Below are 19,864 nucleotides of genomic sequence, written 5' to 3' on the forward strand. Positions count from 1 at the left end.
TCTTGGCTGTGGTGTTCCTCAAGCCCAGTGCTGTTTTCCTTGTATATGCTTCCTATTGCCTCTATCTTTGACAAATATGGAGTATCCTTTCACTTATATGCCGATGACACGCAAATTTACCTCCCATTTCTGCATAATGACAAACATTTCCCACAACCACTGTTGGGGTAGTTAGATGAGCTAAAGCTATGTTTAACAAGTAATCGTTTTAATCTTAATGAAAATAAAACGGAGATTATCCTTTTTGGTCCCAATTAGATCGGTGATCTTAACGTCAACCTTCACTCACTTTCTCCATACCAAACCTAATGTGCCAGAAACTTGGGCTTTTTACTAGACAGCAGTCTCAAATTTGACAAACAGATTAATGCTGTTGTTAAATCTTGTTTTTATCATATTTGCCTTCTTGCCAAAGTTAAGCCCTTTTAATCCATGAACAAATTTGAAATGGCCATTCCTGCAATTGTGTCATCTCACCTGGACTATTGCAACTCACTTTATGTTGGTGTCTCTCAGTCCTCTATCTCTCGTCTTCAGCTAGTACAGAATGCTGCTGCCAAACGTCTTACAGGAAAGCGCAAGCACGATCATGTCACACGCATCTTACGCTCACTGCACTGGCTTCATATCAAATACAGGATTGATTTTAAAATCTTATTGTTTGTTTATAATGCCCTTAATAATCTAGCTCCTCAATATTTAATGGATCTCCTGCTTCCATACACTACCCCCAGAACCCTAAGATCTTGTGAGCTTGGGTTACTCATGGTTCCCAGATCAAGAGTTAAAAATCGAAGTGATCGCGCCTATGCCACTATTGGCCCGAAACTCTGGAATAGCCTTCCATTGTATGTTAAAACTGCGCCATCTATCTCCATTTTTAAAGCCAGACTCAAAACACACTTATTTTCGCTTGCTTTTAATGTTTCTTAATTTATTATTTTTATCTTATTTTTTTATGTTGTTGCTGAATGTACTGTAATACTCTTGCTTTAGTCATTTTATCTGCTTGTACAGCACTTTGGTCCACCTTGGTGGTTTTTAAATGTGCTATATACACTGGCCAAAATTATAAACGCAACACTTTTGTTTTTGCCCCCATTATTCGTGAGCTGAATTCAAAGATCTAAGACTTTTTCTATGTACACAAAAGGCCTATTTCTCTGAAATATTGTTCACAAATCTATCTAAATCTGTGTTAGTGAGCACTTCTCCTTTGCCGAGCTAATTCATCCACCTCAGGTGTGGCGTATCAAGACGCTGATTAGACTGATTAGCATGATTATTGCACAAGTGTGCCTTAGGCTGGCCAAAATAAAAGGCCACTCTAAAATGTGCAGTTTTATCACACAGCACAATGCCACAGATGTCACAAGTTTTAAGGGAGCGTGCAATTGGCATGCTGACTGCAGGAATGTCCACCAGAGCTGTTGCCCATGAATTGAATGTTCATTTCTCTACCATAAGCCGTCTCCAAAGCATTTCCGAGAATTTGGCAGTACATCCAACCGGCCTCGCAACCACAGACCACGTGTAACCACACCAGCCCAGGACCTCCACATACAGCATCTTCACCTCCAAGATCGCCTGAGACCAACCACCCGGACAGCTGCTGCAACAATCGGTTTGCATAGCCAAAGAATTTCTGCACAAACTGTCAGAAACCGTCTCAGGGAAGCTCATCTGCATGCTCGTCGTCCTCATCAGGGTCTCGACCTGACTGCAGTTCGTCGTCGTAACCGACTTGAGTGGGAAAATGCTCACATTCGATGGCGTCTGGCACTTTGGAGAGGTGTTCTCTTCACGGATGAATCCTGGTTTTCACTGTACAGGGCAGATGGTAGACTGTGTGTATGGCGTCGTGTGGGTGAGCGGTTTGCTGATGTCAAGGTTGTGGATCGAGTGGCCCCTGGTGGCAGTGGGGTTATGGTATGGGCAGGCATATGTTATGGACAAGAATACAGATGCATTTTATTGAAGGCATTTTGAATGCACAGAGATACCGTGACGAGATCCTGAGGCCCATTGTTGTGCCATTCATCCACGACCATCACCTCATGTTGCAGCATGATAATGCACGGCCCCATGTTGCAAGGATCTGTAGACAATTCCTGGAAGCTGAAAACATCCCAGTTCTTGCATGGTCAGCATACTCACCAGACCTGTCACCCAGTTAGCATGTTTGGGATGCTCTGGATCGGCGTATATGACAGCGTGTTCCAGTTCCTGCCAATATCCAGCCACAATCAACAACCTGATCAATTCTATGCGAAGGAGGTGTGTTGCACTGTGTGAGGCAAATGGTGGTAACACTAGATACTGACTGGTTTTCGGATCCCCCAATACAGTAAAACTGCACATTTTAGAGTGGTCTTTTCTTGTGGCCAGCCTAAGGCACACCTGTGCAATAATCATGCTGTCTAATCAGCATCTTGATATGCCACACCTGTGAGGTGCAGGCGCGTCGCACCCGTGGGGGATGTGGGTGTTTTAACACCCACACTTTTCCCGGTGAGAGGGTTCAACACCCACACTTTTTCTGCAGTTTTTCCGCAGTTTTGCACAAACGCCTTACAGCAGTCGCTCCTCCGTTTCTCTGGCCGCTCTGTGTCTGAGCTCGCTGCGACTGCCTGCTCTCCCCTCCCTCTCAAACATGACACTGGCTTTGAATGTGACCGGCTGATGATTGGCTGTTCTGCCTTAAGTCCCGCCTCTCTTGGTGTGTTAGATTTATCGGTCAGCTCGTGCTGAGGAGGCGGGAACTTATGGTTATCGTTATTTACATCTCCCTTTCCCAGGTACTTTGAATGAGTGTTTATGCTTTCGAGGTTTTTAAATAAGCTTGATATATGTTTGGGAAGATGTTCTGTTTATGTTTTGTTGACATGTCGAGTGTTTTCTGTATTATATTTCGTTTTTTAGACTAATGCTAATTGCTAATTGCTAATTGGGATATTGTTCAGCAGCTAGCTAAATTCGGTTATGTATGTGGCATGCAATGTATAAAGTAACTGTGATGAAGAAGGCAGGGAATTGACGAGGAGGAGGGACACATTGTCATTGTTAAGCAGTGTATTTATGGGTTTATTGCCAGTGCAATTGATTTAGATATTTTGAGCATTGTTTGTTGATTAGCTGAATACTTTTGTGGATACTTACCTGTTGTGTTTGATTGTACCTGTTGAGGTGAAAAAAGTGAGAAATGATGTCATTGTTTGCATACCTGTTGAAGAACTATGAAAGAAAAGTGTATATTATTTTAATGTTTAAAAACAGTAAATTGTTACATTATTTATACCACCAGAGAAAAAGCTTTGTGTGGGCGTTTTTTTTTTCTTTTTGTTGTTTTTTATCTCCCCTTTTCAAGGTGCAAGTAAGCCAAATTTAGCAGTCTCATTCACAGTCCTGTCAGACCCATGTCACTATCAAGCCTACCACCGAGTGTGTTTTTATACTTTTCTAGTATCGCTCATTTAAATGGGAAGCTTTTTATATCTTGTATGTTATACCTTTTGTACCCTTCTGTCATTGTAGTCATCGTTTTTTATTGTTAACAAACAAACTACATCCATCCCCCGCACTTTTGAAAAGCTTGCTACGCCCCTGGTGAGGTGGATATATTATCTCGGCAAAGGAGTAGTGCTCACTAACACAGATTTAGACAGATTTGTGAACAATATTTGAGAGAAATAGGCCTGTAAATAAACATTGATTGATTGATTGAAAGCTGCATTTAGTTCCAAAACTTTCAAGTCTTGGAGCAATTCGTAATACATATATTCATGTAATCTGAAACACGATCTTTCCTTAATATCCTAATGATGTTTGGCATAAAAGAAAAAATTATCATTTTGACCCATACAATGTATTTTTGACAATTTCCAAAAATTGTCTGTATTACATACTAAAACAAACTAAAACATAGGCTACAAATAGATATGCTAGACCAGGTTCTGCAAAAATGATTCCTTCCTTTTTACACTGAATAAACTACAGTCACTTGCACATTCTCACCATTATTAGTGACCATTTTGATTGTTAAAAAATAAGTTTTGCAGGGGTGAGTGAGAGGGCAGAGAGTAGGGGGATAGGATTCACACTCATTTTTTGTCATTAGTTTGTTTGTTTACAGTTTCTTCAGATGCAGTTGTTTTGTTTGTTGCTGTTTAATTCAAATGAACGGAAAAATAGAAAATGTTAAGAATGGAGGCATAGTTTCAGAAATTGCGTGTATGAGATTGTATAAAAGTGTAAAATCAGCAGTGTGTGTAAAGGACTATTTGCTGGATGTGAAGGCTTATCACAGTGTTTATCAATGGGAGGTTGACTGTATGTAATGAGCTGTTTGTTGTGGTCTGTACATACGGCTGATCCGGGCTCTCCGGCCTCTCCGGGGTTCCCCTGAAACCCTTGTGGGCCCTGCAGCATTGAGAGAGAGAATTACCACTACAGACTGTGTGTACGTCAATGCCAGAAACAATATTTATCTCTTCACTGTATAAAAACTGCTCCGTTCTTTTCAATGCTCTTCCTTTCTTTAATATGATTATTTTTTCACAGAAAATCTATTTTGTTTTCTTCCAAACAAATATGAAGCAAAAAGTAATGGTCGAGATGACTTTGAGGAAAAAGTCCTAAAGCTTTCAGAGAAGATGAAAGTTCCCAGTGCTAACCTGTGTTTAAGCACAGTATCAGCTTACACATGCTATTTCTGCCCTCAATCTTCAAAGAAAGTCAAAACTCATTTGTCGTGTGTGTCATGTGACTCAATAGGAAAGAGCACTCACAGGAGCTCCATTGGGGCCTGGTGGTCCTCTTGGTCCCATCGGTCCCTGAAGAAGAAATGTATATTTAGTATTTATCCTTTTATTTTTATTATGACTTTTTTGTATGGCACACATGTTAGCCAGCTCTGCCTGTAGGACATTAGTGTGACTAAATGGAGCGTAAAGAATTCCAGACACTCACTCGACCTTCATGCGCCGGAAATCAGTCCAAGTGCTCTGAACCCTTCTGACATACCAACAATTAAACCTTTAACAGCACATGTCCTGACACATCTCCATCACACATCTCTCACTGGAATCATGAAACTGGCTTCGCATGCAAAATACTTAATACTTCAGCTGAATCACTTGTAAGCTTCTGTCACTAACAAACTTCTGGGTGACAGCCAAAGAAAACATGGGGTAGTCAGGTCTACTACAAGCACAAAAATCCCAGACGTCCACGCACACATTCACTCACAGAGGAGAGCAGGAATGAATGCATCTCAGTGTTTAAGAGCCATAGATGTGGAAGTAAAGGCAGTGAGTTTCTTACCTCCCAACATGAATGTTAGTCAGTATTACTATACACAACACTAAGGGGCGGTTTCCCGAACAAGGACTATCTTAAACCAGGACTAGGCCTTAGTTAAATTAGGATATTTGAGTTGTGTTAAAAAACATACTTTACAAAAAAACATTACTGGTATGCATCTTGAGACAAAATAATCCCACTGATATATTTGAAGATATGCCAGTGTAAATTGCTTTCGTTTAAAACGCCTCTAACATTTCAGTTAGTCTGGGACTAGGCTTAAAGCCCTGTCTGGGAAACCGCCCCTAAAAGACTAGCGTTTAAAATAGAAGGATTTTTCATCAGAACATTGTTCCCATTGATACATGTATTTACTATTTTAATGCTACAATTCTACAATAATAACTAAAATAGAGAATGAGCAGGACTATAAGTAAGAAGCAGTGAAGTGTGCGCTCTCACCATCGGTCCCTGCATCACGCCCATTTGTGCTGAAGATTTATCATCAAATCCACCGGCCATCTGAGCGGCAAAGTTCTGAAAAACATGTCAAGTTAATGACACTGAATGTTTCTCACACTGTTAAAGCAACCTCCTCCATACAAAAACTAAACCATGGTTTTATAAAAAGCAATCACCATAGACGGTTTTAACGGCAAGAACATAAAGCAATGCTTTGTGGCCCAAACCTAACCTTCCGGTAGAACACAAGTAAATGACATTAGCTAGCAAGTTAAAACTATGTTTAGTCAGTGTTATTTTAGGTTTCCAGTAGAAGAACCGTTACTTGACTGAGACACTACCAGACCTGTTCAACAAATTGTTTATGTAATACAATATACAATCAAATCTGAATATAAATCAAAATTAAAAATAATCAGTTATATTATTAGCCACTAGCCAGACTAATAAACAAACACAGACCAGAAGTTCACCAGAAGTCGGGCAAGACACACGTGTCTGATGAAACCGTCTGTAGTTAAACCCCAAATGAAACATGGTTTTACTAGAGTAAACATAGTTTAGCCATGGTATATTTGTAACAATACTGTGGTTATACAAAGAATAATAAATATGTCAAAAAAACATACATTTCTATAAGGCCATATAAAGAACCTGATTTACAAGGATCATGATGTTACACTCCTAACATACTGCTGAACATGGTTTAACATGCTTATGAAATGAAGAAATGTGTGTGATAAACAGATCTGCCTCCATGATCTTCTACTTCAGCAGAGTAAACTACTGTATGGCAAAACAATTGAAATCATAAACACAACTCGACCAGACACATGGCTCAAACAGTTGTGAGTGTGAGTATGAAGAGGACGTGAATCAAGTGAATTCCCTCTTGTGTAAAAGCTCATATTTGTCTACAACTCTCTCACTGTGTCTCAGTTTACAGGTGATCTCAAGCACTAAACTACAGGTGTACTGCCTCTTTAAGATAATATGACACCTCACAAATACTTACTCCACCAAGGCCAGGGGGTCCGTTTGGCCCCGGGGGTCCAGGGGGTCCGGGGTTTCCAGGGATGCCAGGCTCACCATCTCTGCCACGGGGGCCAGGACTTCCCTACACACCCCCAGAGAAACACGCAATGACTTCATCATGAGAAGTGAGAGAGACACGTCATATCAGCTCAGCTTGAGTGTTTGTCATCTTAAACCTCTTGGTTTTGTAACATTAAACATCATCACGCATACAAAAATGATGCAACACGGGCACAAATCTTTAACAAAAAGTGGTGACATTGAGTTCTGAATTTATTTCCGAATAAATATGTGTGTGTGTGTGCCCACTTAAAATTTGGGGATCAATTTGTACTTTAAAGTCAGTAAAACCTGACAAATGCAAGCGAAACCTCCCTTTGGGGATTTCATCATTTAATGGTTAGTGTTGGGTATAGTGTTTATAACTAACGGCATGTAAAAACAGTAGAAGTCTGTGTAATGTCCTCATTTGATACATACATAAATGTGTGTGTGTGTTAAACTGAAGTTATAGCAAAGTTTTACTGTCCTAACAAATGTACACACTTCTATATATATATATATATATATATACAGGTTGTTGACAAATGTGACCCTTGACCACAAAACCAGTCTTAAGTAGCACGGGAACATTTTTAGTAATAGCCAAAAATACACTGTATTGGTCAAAATTTTCGATTTTTCTTTTATAGCAAACATCATAAGGATATTAAGGCAAGATCATGTTACATGAAGATATTTTTAAAATTTCCTACCGTAAATATATATATAAACTTTATTTTTGTTATTAATATGCTATGCTAGGGACTTCATTTGGACAACTTTAAAGGTCATTTTCTCAATATTTAGATTTTTTGCACCCTCAGATTCCAAATAGTTGTATCTCAGCCAAATATTGTACTATCCTAACAAACTATACATCGATGGAAAGCTTATTTATTCAAAAACTGGTTTTGTTGCCCAAGGTCACAAACATACTGTAAATATATACTGTAAATGTGTCCAATGGTTTGTCAGAAAAAGTTAAGAAAAGAAAACCTCTCTCTTACTGTTACTCACTGTTATTTGATATTATAAAAATACACTTGCAAAATGTTCTCCCTACAAAGATAATAAAGTAACTTAACACAAAAGTTTTAGTTCAAGGAGTCGAATTATTGTTTTGCATACACAAAACAAAATTTGTCTAAACATGTTTCTAACAAAGATTATTTTCTTGACTGAACTTCTCAAGTTTTTGGCCAAAATGCGTCAGAAAGTTTGCCCAACTTGCAAAACAATGTAATCTGATATTGCAAGAGTTTGAAAGTCCCCAAGATGCATTGCAGCATGTTAAACTGTGTGGTTTTTGTTAAATTTTCTTTTAAAGATTAGTGTTTTAGTTCTTGCTGGCTTACTTTATGCTTTAATATTGATGTTACTGTTAGTTATCTATTGTGTTTAGATTTTTGTTAATGAATGATGGTTTTTGATCGTTACCATGGTACCATGTGAGTTTAATGTTGAGGTGTAAGTGCATGACAAGCCTGCAACCTTAAGCTAAAAAAAATCGTAACGGCCAATGCTATATCTCTGCAGATTGGGCGGAACGCAGGCAAGAAGACAAGATGTTGACATATGATTGGCTGAGGTGCCTCTCGTGATACATCTTATCCTTTACGCTCCAATTGTAGGTATTACAGACCCTATAATACATCTCCCTATCATGAGAAAATCGGTGGTACTACCAAAAAAAAAAACTACTATGTGTTCTGTAGCTGGAATTACAATCATTATTTTGAGTTTATTTCTGTCAAAGGCAAGAAGATTCAGTCATGTGGAGGTAAGCAAAACCCTCTCTCCCGCGAAAAACAAGCTGAAAGGGCAGTACAGCACGGTTACACTTCTGGAGAAAGTAACGTCACCGGGCACGGAGAGCAATGAATCAACTTCTACTGTCGAGTGTCAGACTGGTATAAGCAACATGTTATGTTTTGTCAGACTAGTTTTTGCAATATACATCAATAACCAATCTATAATCTCTATTTATGTTCGGCCAACTAAAATATTTGGATCTTTTGTTCATACTTGACTATGTTGGGACAGCTGGTGACTCTAACATAATTGTTTAAGTTGGGTGGACTTCAGTGTCTGTTTGTTGAGTTAACTCTAAAACCTGCTTGTGACCGGTTGCCTATTGTTTTACAGTGTATAAATATATTAAATACATTATAGAAAAATCAAAATGTTTGCTGTCACACCAAAGGACACGTGTACTGTTTATTTGTCAACTATAGCCTATATGAACAAAAACAGAACCTTTTCGCCCTTGTCTCCTCTCTCTCCCCGGGGTCCTTGTTCTCCCGGCGGTCCCTGTTTGGTAAAGGAGAGAGAGTTTAAGACGCTGAAACACAAACGCTTAAGCAAGCCCAGAGAATTCGAGGAATTCCAGAAATATTCGTACCATAGGCCCGGCCTGTCCCCTCGGCCCCACAACCTGAGGAAAAATCAACAGAAAGTCAGAGTTAATTATCATGAAAACCTTTCCGCTTTCAAACAAACATGAGAAGATGACAGAGACTCCATTAGAGCTCTCCTACTGAAAACACACACAACACTTTGAAAGGTTTTCTGTTCAGATGTGAAGACTTACATCTGTTATGTCTCCCGGTTCCCCCTTTTGTCCCTGTGAAATCATATGATATCATGACACTTCTTTATTTATCATCACCGTCGTGATTTTGATGTCAAAAGCATGCAGGACACACAGGCAGTGATTTAAGATTCCTCATGGCAGACCAAACACACGGCGTTTGTAGAGCGGATGAAGCAGACACGTAATCACAGTTTATCACACCGTCAGATGTCAAAACACACATTAAACACACAGACTCACCTTCACACCTGGCAATCCTGTGATCACAAAGAAAGAAAGAAAGAAAGAAAGAAAGAAAGAAAGAAAGAAAGAAAGAAAGAAAGAAAGAAAGAAAGAAAGAAAGAAAGAAAGAAAGAAAGAAAGAAAGAAAACACAGTGTTAAAAACAGCCCACACCTGCCCCGATGCATAAAACAACACAGCGTAACCAATACAAGTCATCATTTGATATCTGCTGTCTGTCAGTAGAGAGAGTCTGATGCGCTGATGTCACACTACATGAAATCAAACACATGCAACATCTTCAGTGAGTGTTGTGATGCTAAAGTACATCAGAATCACTTTTCAGCATGGAAATATCGCTGCTGTCCTTCTAATACCTTCTGTCCTTATTTTTTTTTCATTATTATTACCAAATCTTAACATTAGAAGTGCTTGTCAACTTTAACAACACAGTATTTCATTGTTTCAAAGTGCTGTGTTTTCAGGATTCAGAAGGACAGTGATGATATAAACATGATGCTGTGGCTTTGTAAACAGGCTGTCAACATCTCATGATGAAGACAGTAGCAAACACTGACTGGAGATGTATTCCAGTGACGTGTGAAGGAGTGCATGTCGTATCTGTCCTTTCTGTCAGGACAGAGGGTAAGAATGGTAAACTCTTTTCTATGAGCTGAAGACGGGCCTGAAACTCAACCCGACATCTGTTCTCGCCAAATGATTCCCACATGTGTCCATCACCATAGCAGACAAAGCCGCCTTCTCTCTCTCTCTCTTCTTAGGAAGTATAATATCAGGTTCCATTGCTTTGCAGGTGACACACAATTATATCTGCCATCGAAACATACAAACTCTATAGTACCACTTTTGTGTTGCCTTGAGGAAATTAAAGCCTGGATGACTCTACAGTTTCTAAAATTTAACGAGGACAAGACGGAAGTTATACTGCTTAAACCAGGGGCGACTGTGGGGCTCCTGATCTAGACTTGGGTGTTTTAAAACCATTTGTGAAGCCTTCTGTAAAAACCTTGGGTGTTTTAATGGATAATTATTTTAAAATGGACAAACAGATTAATCTGGTAAATAAATCTAGTTTTTTTCCAGCTGAGGCAACTTTCTAAGGTTAAATCTTTTCTATCTCTAAAAGATTTTGAAAGGATTATACACATTTTTATTTCGTCCCGTCTTGACTACTGCAATGGACTGTATGTAGGCATTAACCAGGACTCCCTCACCAGACTGCAGATGGTTCAGAATGCTGCAGCTCGTTTGCTAACGGGAACACGAAAGTGGGAACATACTACTCCCATTTTGGCCTCTCTTCCTTGGCTTCCTGTAAGGTTCAGAATTGATTTTAAGATTCTTATTTTAGTTTTTAAATCATTAAAGGGCCTGTCGCCATCATACCTGTCAGAATTAGTACAGCCATATACTCCGTCAAGGGGACTTAGGTCCGCCGACCTTTCATTGGTAATTGTCCCCCGTGCAAGATTAAAGAATAGAGGTGACCGTGCGTTCGCAGTGGCGGGGCCTGCAATGTTACATGTTAGAAAGGCCCAAACACTCACTATTGTAAGTCCAGTTTAAAAACCTATTTTTATATCTTGGCGTTTAACTCTAACTGCTATTTTTATTTCATTTTACTTATCTTATCTTACTTAGGAACTTTTTAACAGTTCGTCTTTTTGATTTTCTTATACTGAATTGCTTAGGCTTGTACAGCACTTTGGCATAGTCTTGTTGTTCTAAAAAGTGCTTTAAAGCTTGACTTGACTCTCTCTCTCTCTCTCTCTCTCTCTCTCTCTCTCTCTCTCTCTCTCTCTCTCTCTCTCTCTCTCTCTCTCTCTCTCTCTCTCTCTCTCTCTCTCTCTCTCTCTCTCTGTGAGTTGTCAATCATTTGTTGTGTTGTTTTGGGTTCAAAAGCATCCATACACTGCATGCCCTTATGATTCGAGGATGGAGCAGAGATGGAGGATCATATTATAGGTGCTTTTTCAAATGAATCCCAAAAGCAAGCAAACAAATGTAATTTATTTATAGAGCTGTGAGGAATAAATAAATTACAACCGGAGGAGGAGGACGGCTGGTCAGCGCCACAGACCGGGCAGCACTCCCCAAACGGGATCTCGGGTTTGGGACAGTCCTTCAGCTCCTCGCAGACGATTTCATCACACAGGACCGTGCCCGTATCACACACACAAACACGACACGGCTCCGGTTTCCACACGTCTTTGTCACTATAGCGCTGGCCGTCCTGCATACAGCTACCTGGATCCTCTGTGTGAGTGTGAGCAGAAGAAAAGCATTCTCAATGAAAAGATAGTGTGCTGTGAGATGAGAAGCAGTTATTCTAGTTATGACGTGCCATAGATTACTACTGAAAGAAAACATATTAGTGTGATGTGGAATGATGACATGTTTCATCTGATAAAAAAATGAGTGCAGGTCAAGGCATTCAAACACACACCACTAGATGGCAGCACAGAAAATATCTCGACTGATGATAGTTCTGTCAGATGCCAAAATTCTGTCATCATTAATTCTCTCTCTTGTGGTTGTAAATCTGTACGGGAGTCTTTCTTCAGTGGAACACAGAAGAAGATATTTTGAGAAATGGGATTCTGTGTTGTTTGATTATCAACATTCTTCAAAATAGTTTGTGTTCTGCAGAAGAAACTCATACAGGTTTGACATGACAAGAAATGAAGAAATGAAAGATCCTTTATCACTTTAAGATCCATTTTAAACATTTTTCGCTTGTTAGGGTCAATGCACACAAATATCTGTAAAATACAAAGTGAAATCAAACCTCCGTAAATGTCAAAGAAATACATGCTATATATTCATTAGTTTGGTGTTTATTCAGGGCTCAGTTGGTCTAGTAGTTTTAGTAATGCACATACAGTATTCTTGTTTACTTTTGAGTTTTTTTTCCTGTAAATTCAAGTAGGACCCATATGGCAATGAATGACGCCTTTCTGAAAAGTAAAGACTGAGCAATTCACGGGTGTCTGCCGAATCTAAACACCCCGAGCTGCCAGTTCAAACATGCCAGAGAGAGACGGATTTCAGCAGACACACGTTCAGTTCATCATTGTGCTGCTGTGCATTATTCCAGAAGAACTGCTGGGGCGTTTAAGAGGAAAATTGGAAACAGGTGAGGGGAGGTCCATATCTGCTTTACTCATGGCTCGCATACGTCAGATCGTCTCCATTTGCAATGCAACAAATAATGGTATGAGTGAAGGTTTAAGAAAAGATCTTTGGCATGGTGACCTGTGACCTCTCTGTCTTCACATGTGTCTCAACTGTTAGTATTTGGGGTTTGTCTGCATGCTCTTTAGTACTTTTGAGCTTTTAAGTTATTTAATAGACATCCCAGTTAAAAAACAACAGAACCCCAATAAAAACCACCACAGAAATTCAAATGGTTTCCATTAAAATACCATTATGAACCATTACAAAACTTCTTTTGTAGAGTGTTTTGGGCATTATTTCAATAGGATTTAACATCCCTCCAATAGAATCCATCACATAGCAGTAGCCACCATTGTGGTTCCAATTAAAGCCAGTACAATTCCCATTATAACCATTAAACCCATTGCATTTTCTTTTTTGGGGGGCAGGCTTTGATTGTTTTTTTTCAACAGGGATATGTGACCCAGTCTGAGATTATGAGCATCAAAGTTTGATTTCAAGCATTCATTTCCCTATGGTTTTAATCTTTTACATGGCATTACTCAGTCAATATTAATGATATCAAGATGCTATTTTTACAGAATGTTCTTTACACTACGAAGGATGGTTTTATATAATACACATGCCTTTAGCTTGGTTTTCGCATTCAGGGTCACATATTTGTACTTTTTAATGTGAAATATCTTCCAGTACGCCGACTGCCAAGCTTATTTTTCCTTCCTCTCTCCAAAAGCACAGAGGAATGTGCCGTGCTGAATTATAATAGCTGCTTTTGTCCCTCCAATGTTTTTCCAATAACATGAGAGTGCCAGACAGTCTTTCATTCCCGGGAAGATGAGAGCCGGCGGCGGGAGTAATGCAGAAAACAGATGGAAACACTTTAACAACAGTATGGAACGATAGCTGAGGCTGAGGCGACTCGTATACCTCTCAAGCCTTTCACGGGAGATGAATGAAAGAGCGTGAGGGTCTCTTCATGAATCTGAAAGGTGTTTGGTGCAAGCCTGGATTCGTCCTGATGGCCTCTGACAGTACAGGAATGTGAGCAGCTGAGCCTTCAGGCCACCAGCAGTGCATCAGCTACAAATACCTCCATCCCATAATCACACTCCACCAAACTCAATGAAATCAGCTTAAACACCAGGAGCTGCAGATGACCTGCGTTTCACTCATCATGTCCATGTGAACCTCTCTCTCTCTCTCTCTTACCTCTTCACTCCTGTATACACTTCACTTTACTATGTTAAAGGCAAAAGTAATAAGTGAATAACTCAGGGAAGTGCATGCATGTGGGAATTTCCCGCAGGGATGAAAGAAATGCCTTAAATTCCTCCACGCTGCATCTTCTGTATTCTCACCATTCTCCCTCAATACACAACTCACCAACGATAAAGTCCTTAGTCTAACTAAAAACCTGTTACATCCCATCCACAAAACACATTAGTCAAACATTCATGCCCAAATCATCAGTCACACATTTATCTTCATGGTTCATGGATAGATGCAGACAAACACACAAAGATAAAGAGAGTGTAAAAAAGAGCACAAACTTACGGTCATCCTCCTCCTGACAGCTCACAACAGCCAAAAATGCAATAAAGAGAAGAAAAGTCCAGGAATGCGTCCACACCATCATATTGAAATCACACACACACAGTTAAGAGTTTGATGAGTGGAGTGTCCTGCAGACGGACACTAAAGCTCCTGCCATACAGCTCTCAATGAGCACGAATCCAAATCAAAGCCCTTCCTTCAGCAGAACCCCCCCATGAAACGACTGCTGCTGAAACCTGAGAAGTTCCTTTCTCTCTCTCTCTCTTCACAGACTCAGAGCCCTCTTTTCAAGAACTTTCAAGAATAACACCCCCACCTCAAAAAAGTGGGGTGAAAAAACATTGCACAGATTATTCATTTAAATGATCTCAAAGCAACTAAAAAATGGTAAATCATAAATGCACAACCACTATTATTATTTGTTTGTCTGTGTGTATGATTGTGTTTTAAAAGTTATATTACCCACATAAATACATTTGAACACATATGAAAGTCAAACATCACAATACAACACGATGCTTATTTAGCGTGTTAAGTTGACTGAATAGTGAATACAATTACATTTGTGATAAACATATTTATATACCCTATATATATATATATATATATATATATATATACTGTATATATACCCTGTACCCTGTATAAATATATATTATATATATATGCGTGTATGATAATATGTATTAGGGCGGTAGTGGCCTGGGTGGGATGGGATGGGAGGCCTTTCTGTGTGGAGTTTGCATGTACTCCCTGTGTCAGTGTGGGTTTACTCCGGGTACTCCGCTTTCCTCCCACAGCCCAAACACCTGCAGGAATCTGAACTGTCCCTCCCCCAATTTGTGTGGATTAACCTGTGTATGGATTACCTGGTTCTTGGCTGAAATAGTGTTAAGAAATGAATAAAGAAATAAAGATTAAGTATTTTTGAAAGAGTTCCTATTGTGTTGTTTCATGAAGTCTTGGTGTTTATTGATGTTTGTACTACAACAGGTAAAAAAAGTATTTTTGACATTATTATCCATGCTCTGTTAAACACGCTGATTCACCTGGACTCTAATAAACCCATTTCTTCCAAAACACTCTAGGCCATTTCTCAGTCTGTGTTCTTGTCTGTATTTGTGTTCTTGTGAAACATCATCAGTAGCAGCCCAAAGTATGTACTTGTCAGGAATTGTGGTCAGAACCCAGACAGCAGTGAAGGGGTTAACGGAAAATATTTATTACAAGTAAAACAAAAACCCACGATGGGGGAACAAACACTATAAACAAAGACTTCTCAAAAGGCAAACAAAAACTTCCCTCTAGGGGGCAAAACAAGAACTAAGGCAAAACTCACAATAATGGACAACGCAGGGCAAGGCAAGGCAGGAACAAGATATACTAGACAAGGACTAACACAAACCGGGTACGAAGAACAATGAACCAACAAGGGAGATGACTGGGACTACATAAAGGGGACCACTAACGAGGGATGATTACACAGGGAGGGTGATGGGCAGGTCACTGGGATCATACACTAAGGGGAAGCTAACGAGGGAACGAGGCGGTGGGACGTAGAGATGAGACACCGGAGAGAACGCATATTATGTTGTGACAGACAATCATATGCTTCTATCCACACAAAACATGTGGGTCTGTCATGATTCTGCCTCAAGGCTCAAAAACATGACAAGATAGGGCAGAATCATGACAGAAACCCCTCCTCAAGGAGCGACATCTTGGCGCTCACCAAGGAGACAAACAAGACAACACAGACAGACACGAGGACAGACACCATAAACACAAATTTTCTTTAAGAAATTTCTTTATTTATTTATTCATTTCTTAACACCATTCCTGTCATGGCTCTGCTTCATTTAGTCATGTTTTTCTTGGTCCTGTAGCAGAGCCATGACAAAGTCTTTGGTTATGTGTGGAGAGAAACATATTATTGTCCTTTTGACAATAATATGCGTTCTCTCCAGTGTCTCGTCATTGGCCCCGCTCCTCTCGTTTCCTTGTGATCTTTCCCTGAGTGGTTGATTACCCACACCTGCCCCATGTCGTTATCCCTCGTTTGTGTTTCCTATATATACCCTCTTGTTTATATATAAGAACCAGGTAATCCATACACAGGTGTGTAACAGCGCCACCAACTGTACAACAGTACAATCACTGATTGCTGAAATAACTTGTCTTTGGCAGGGAACCATTGCATTTTATATTACTAGATAACTCGTCAATGGCGGGGAAAGAGTTGAGCATGTTCGTTCAATCGGCAAGAAAGGAATAACATGGATACCTGTCAAGGGTGGGGAAGGACAAAACCCAAGCGCAGGCAGTCGGTGCAGGAGTTAAAACAGATTTATTAACACAAAACACAAAGCAAAACACCCTCGATGGGGGATAAAACAGACGAGGCAGGGTAACTAATTAAACTACATGAGACTTGTATGGTGACCCATACCCGAAATGTGACCTCTGCATTTAACCCATCCAGAGAGTAGTGAACACACGTACACCCGGAGCAGTGGGCAGCTAAGGTAAGGGGTCTTGCTCAAGGGCACCTCAGTCGTTACCTGCCGGCCCTGGGAATCGAACCGGCAACCGTCTGGTCACGAGTCCGACTCTCTAACCATTAGGCCACGACTGCCTAGACAGGACTAACAACACACACACAAGACTAGGCAAAGCAAAACATAACTCTTACAATGATGAGGAACAATGAGTAACATGAGGTAATCCAAACAGTACAAGGTAGCCCAAAACAGTATGACGTTGCACCAAACGAACTAGCACAGGACAGCAGACACAAGGGCATTATAAAGGGGATAAATCAAGAGGTAACAGGTGTGGGGCATGAACTAATAACGAGCACTAACGAGGGAACAAGAGGGCAGGAAGAATGATGAGACCTGGAGAGAGTATGGCAAGCCAAAAGGGCCAAAATGCCTCTCTCCACATGAAACAAGAGGTTCTACCATGGCTCTGCCACAAGATCAAGAAAAGCAAGACAAGATGGGGCAGAACCATGACAGATACCACATTAGCAAGGAGGATTGCATAACAATCCGGTACTAGGGAGTAGTAGGTAAGACAAAAACTAGGTAAGACATAAAAATAATTTGCTGTGGAATTTGTGCTGATCGGGTCCAATAATGCCTAGTATTGGCTGTTTATTAGTATTTATAAAGCACATATTCTGCATAACCATACTCTACCTCCCTAATCCTACCCAATACCTAAACCTAACAACTACCTTACTAAGTAATAATAATTACCAAATTAAAAGTTTATTGGGGAAAAAGTCGTAGTTACTGGTTTGTTAACAGTGAAAATTGCCCCCTATACTGAAGTGTGACCGGATTTTTTTCTACAATTAACTCAATATATAATCCACGTTGTCGGTTTTGCGTGGAAACCTCAGCTGAACTTTGTGATTATTTTTAAATGTTTGTTTTGCTGATGAAGTGTTAACTATTGACTCCTCTTTTACCTCACAGTTATCAGATCTGTCACAGTTCTCGCTGGCTAGCACAGCCTTGTTTTCAAAATGTTTCCTTAAAGGAGGTCAGTGATTTGATCAAAAAGATGAAGACAATTGCCTCCTCGCTTGATGTCATTCCTTCAGAGATTATTAAGGCTTCTTTTTCTGAAACTGGTACTGCCATTCAGGCAATGATTAATTCATCTCTAGCTGCCGGGGTAGTCCCGAAATGTTTTAAGCATGCTGTTGTTCAACCTTTGCTCAAGAAACAGGGTTTAGATGAAGGTTGCCTTAATAATTATCGCCCTGTCTATAAGCTTTCATTTATATCAAAACATTTAGAAAAAGTTGCATACTCACAATTGATTTTATTTTTGAATGCAGCCAAGTTAATAGAACATCTGCAATCTGATTTCTCTGCCCATCATAGTACTGAGTGTGCTTTGCTCAAAATGTTCAATTATATTTTACTTGCAGTTGACTGTGGTAAAAATACAGTTCTGGAGTACCTCAGGGATCAATTCTGGGTCCACTTCTTTTTAATGTATATATGCGTCCGTTGGGAGATATTATTAGGAGGCATACTGTGTCATTTCACTTATATGCTGATGATACCCAGCTGTATTTACCATTGAAAGCTGGCGATTATTTTGAACCCTTTTTGGCTTGCCTTGGTGACATTAAGAAATGGTTATCCAATAGTTTTCTTCGACTAAATGAGGACAAAATGGAAATAATCGTCATTGGTCCGCCTAAGTTAAGAAGTGGTCTAATTGACCAATTGACTAATTGTACAAATTGCAGCTGCAAGGCTGTTGACCAGGGCAAAGAAAAATGATTACACCAATTTTAGCCTCTCTTTATTGGCTCCCTGTTAATTTTAGAATACCATTTAAAATGTTGTAGTTTGTTTTTAAACTCTTAATGGTCAAGCCCCATCTTATCTCGTTGATCTTCTTACTTCTCTTTCATCCTCCAGGTATTTGAGATCTTCTGACATTGCTCTTTTAGCGGTCCCTCATTCAAGTCTAAAAACAAAGGGCGGACATGGACACAATGTTGAAAACATATCTTCACATATGTGGATTTTATCTATGTTTTATTGTTTTATGGTTTGTGTTGATTGTTTTATGTGTTACCTCTTTGATTCTTTTCAGCACTCTGGCCAGCCTTGCTGAGATAAATTTGCTACATAAATAAACTTTACTTACTTACTTGTGTTGCAGGAGATCCTGAACAGCGGGCTTGGGAATCCGGTGAAGTGCAGGTGAGGAATTGCAGAGCGTGGAGAATGATAAAGACGTGGAGAACTTGGAAGACTAGGAGAACTCTGAAGTCTTGGAACACTTGGAGAACTTGAAAGACTAGGGAAATCAATGTAGCAGAACAGGTAAGTCACACAGGTAGATAATGTGAGTTTGAGTCCGTTTCTATTCGAGACCAGACATTGACTGAGTGACGGAGTGAGTCTTTTGTAGTGAAGCTGATGAGCGTGATGATTGAGTGCAGGTGGCGGAGATCAGAACTCTGGTGAGCGTAAGTGTGGTGCGGGAGTGGTGAGAGAGCCTGGTGTTTCTGTAACAATATTATTATAAGGGCTGTGCATTTAACACATTAATTATAATTAACGTGTCAAAAGGTGAAAAAACAGAAGACAGACACACTCACATACAAAACACTCCACACACACAATATGCACACTGTAACACAGTTCAATGTAGGGAAGGAAGGAGGCGGGAACCGGCGAACATTTAAACAATAAACTTTTAATCGTGAAAGTAAATAAACAATAATAAAACAGGCCGGCAGCCCCTCGCGGCCGACTGCCGGCCAAACAAACTGACTCCACTTAACTTCCGGGCCCGGGTCCTCTCTCTCGATGGTCCGGTCGCTCGTCCTCTTATGCTCCCGAGCTCCCCCGTGAGGCATGCGGGGACCGGCGGTCGCACAGCTGACACTCGTTGCCACTTACGCCGCCGGCCCCGCCTT

General features: G+C 40.1%; 1 protein-coding gene across 3 annotated transcripts in view; it reads right to left on the reverse strand.

Annotated features, from left to right (window-relative positions):
* The window catches only part of col2a1b (collagen, type II, alpha 1b), an 83,135-nt gene that overhangs the window by 45,705 nt on the left and 17,566 nt on the right, over positions 1-19,864 (reverse strand). Inside the window, exons 2-12 of one of the 3 annotated variants that reach the window (XM_057361380.1) lie at positions 19,087-19,239; positions 18,837-18,903; positions 11,722-11,931; positions 9,674-9,690; positions 9,431-9,463; positions 9,242-9,274; positions 9,097-9,150; positions 6,779-6,880; positions 5,764-5,838; positions 4,788-4,832; positions 4,366-4,419 (exon numbers count right to left, since the gene is read on the reverse strand). In XM_057361380.1, coding sequence (XP_057217363.1) covers positions 4,366-4,419; positions 4,788-4,832; positions 5,764-5,838; positions 6,779-6,880; positions 9,097-9,150; positions 9,242-9,274; positions 9,431-9,463; positions 9,674-9,690; positions 11,722-11,914 — 606 coding nt within the window. In that variant the 5' untranslated portion in view covers positions 11,915-11,931; positions 18,837-18,903; positions 19,087-19,239. Of the gene's footprint in view, positions 1-4,365; positions 4,420-4,787; positions 4,833-5,763; positions 5,839-6,778; positions 6,881-9,096; positions 9,151-9,241; positions 9,275-9,430; positions 9,464-9,673; positions 9,691-11,721; positions 11,932-14,406; positions 14,900-18,836; positions 18,904-19,086; positions 19,857-19,864 lie in introns of those variants that run through there. The other 2 variants (XM_057361381.1, XM_057361379.1) reach the window with 2 other exon arrangements.

This window comes from Triplophysa rosa, linkage group LG20 (assembly GCF_024868665.1).
Source record: "Triplophysa rosa linkage group LG20, Trosa_1v2, whole genome shotgun sequence".
Classification (NCBI taxonomy): Eukaryota; Metazoa; Chordata; class Actinopteri; order Cypriniformes; family Nemacheilidae; genus Triplophysa; species Triplophysa rosa.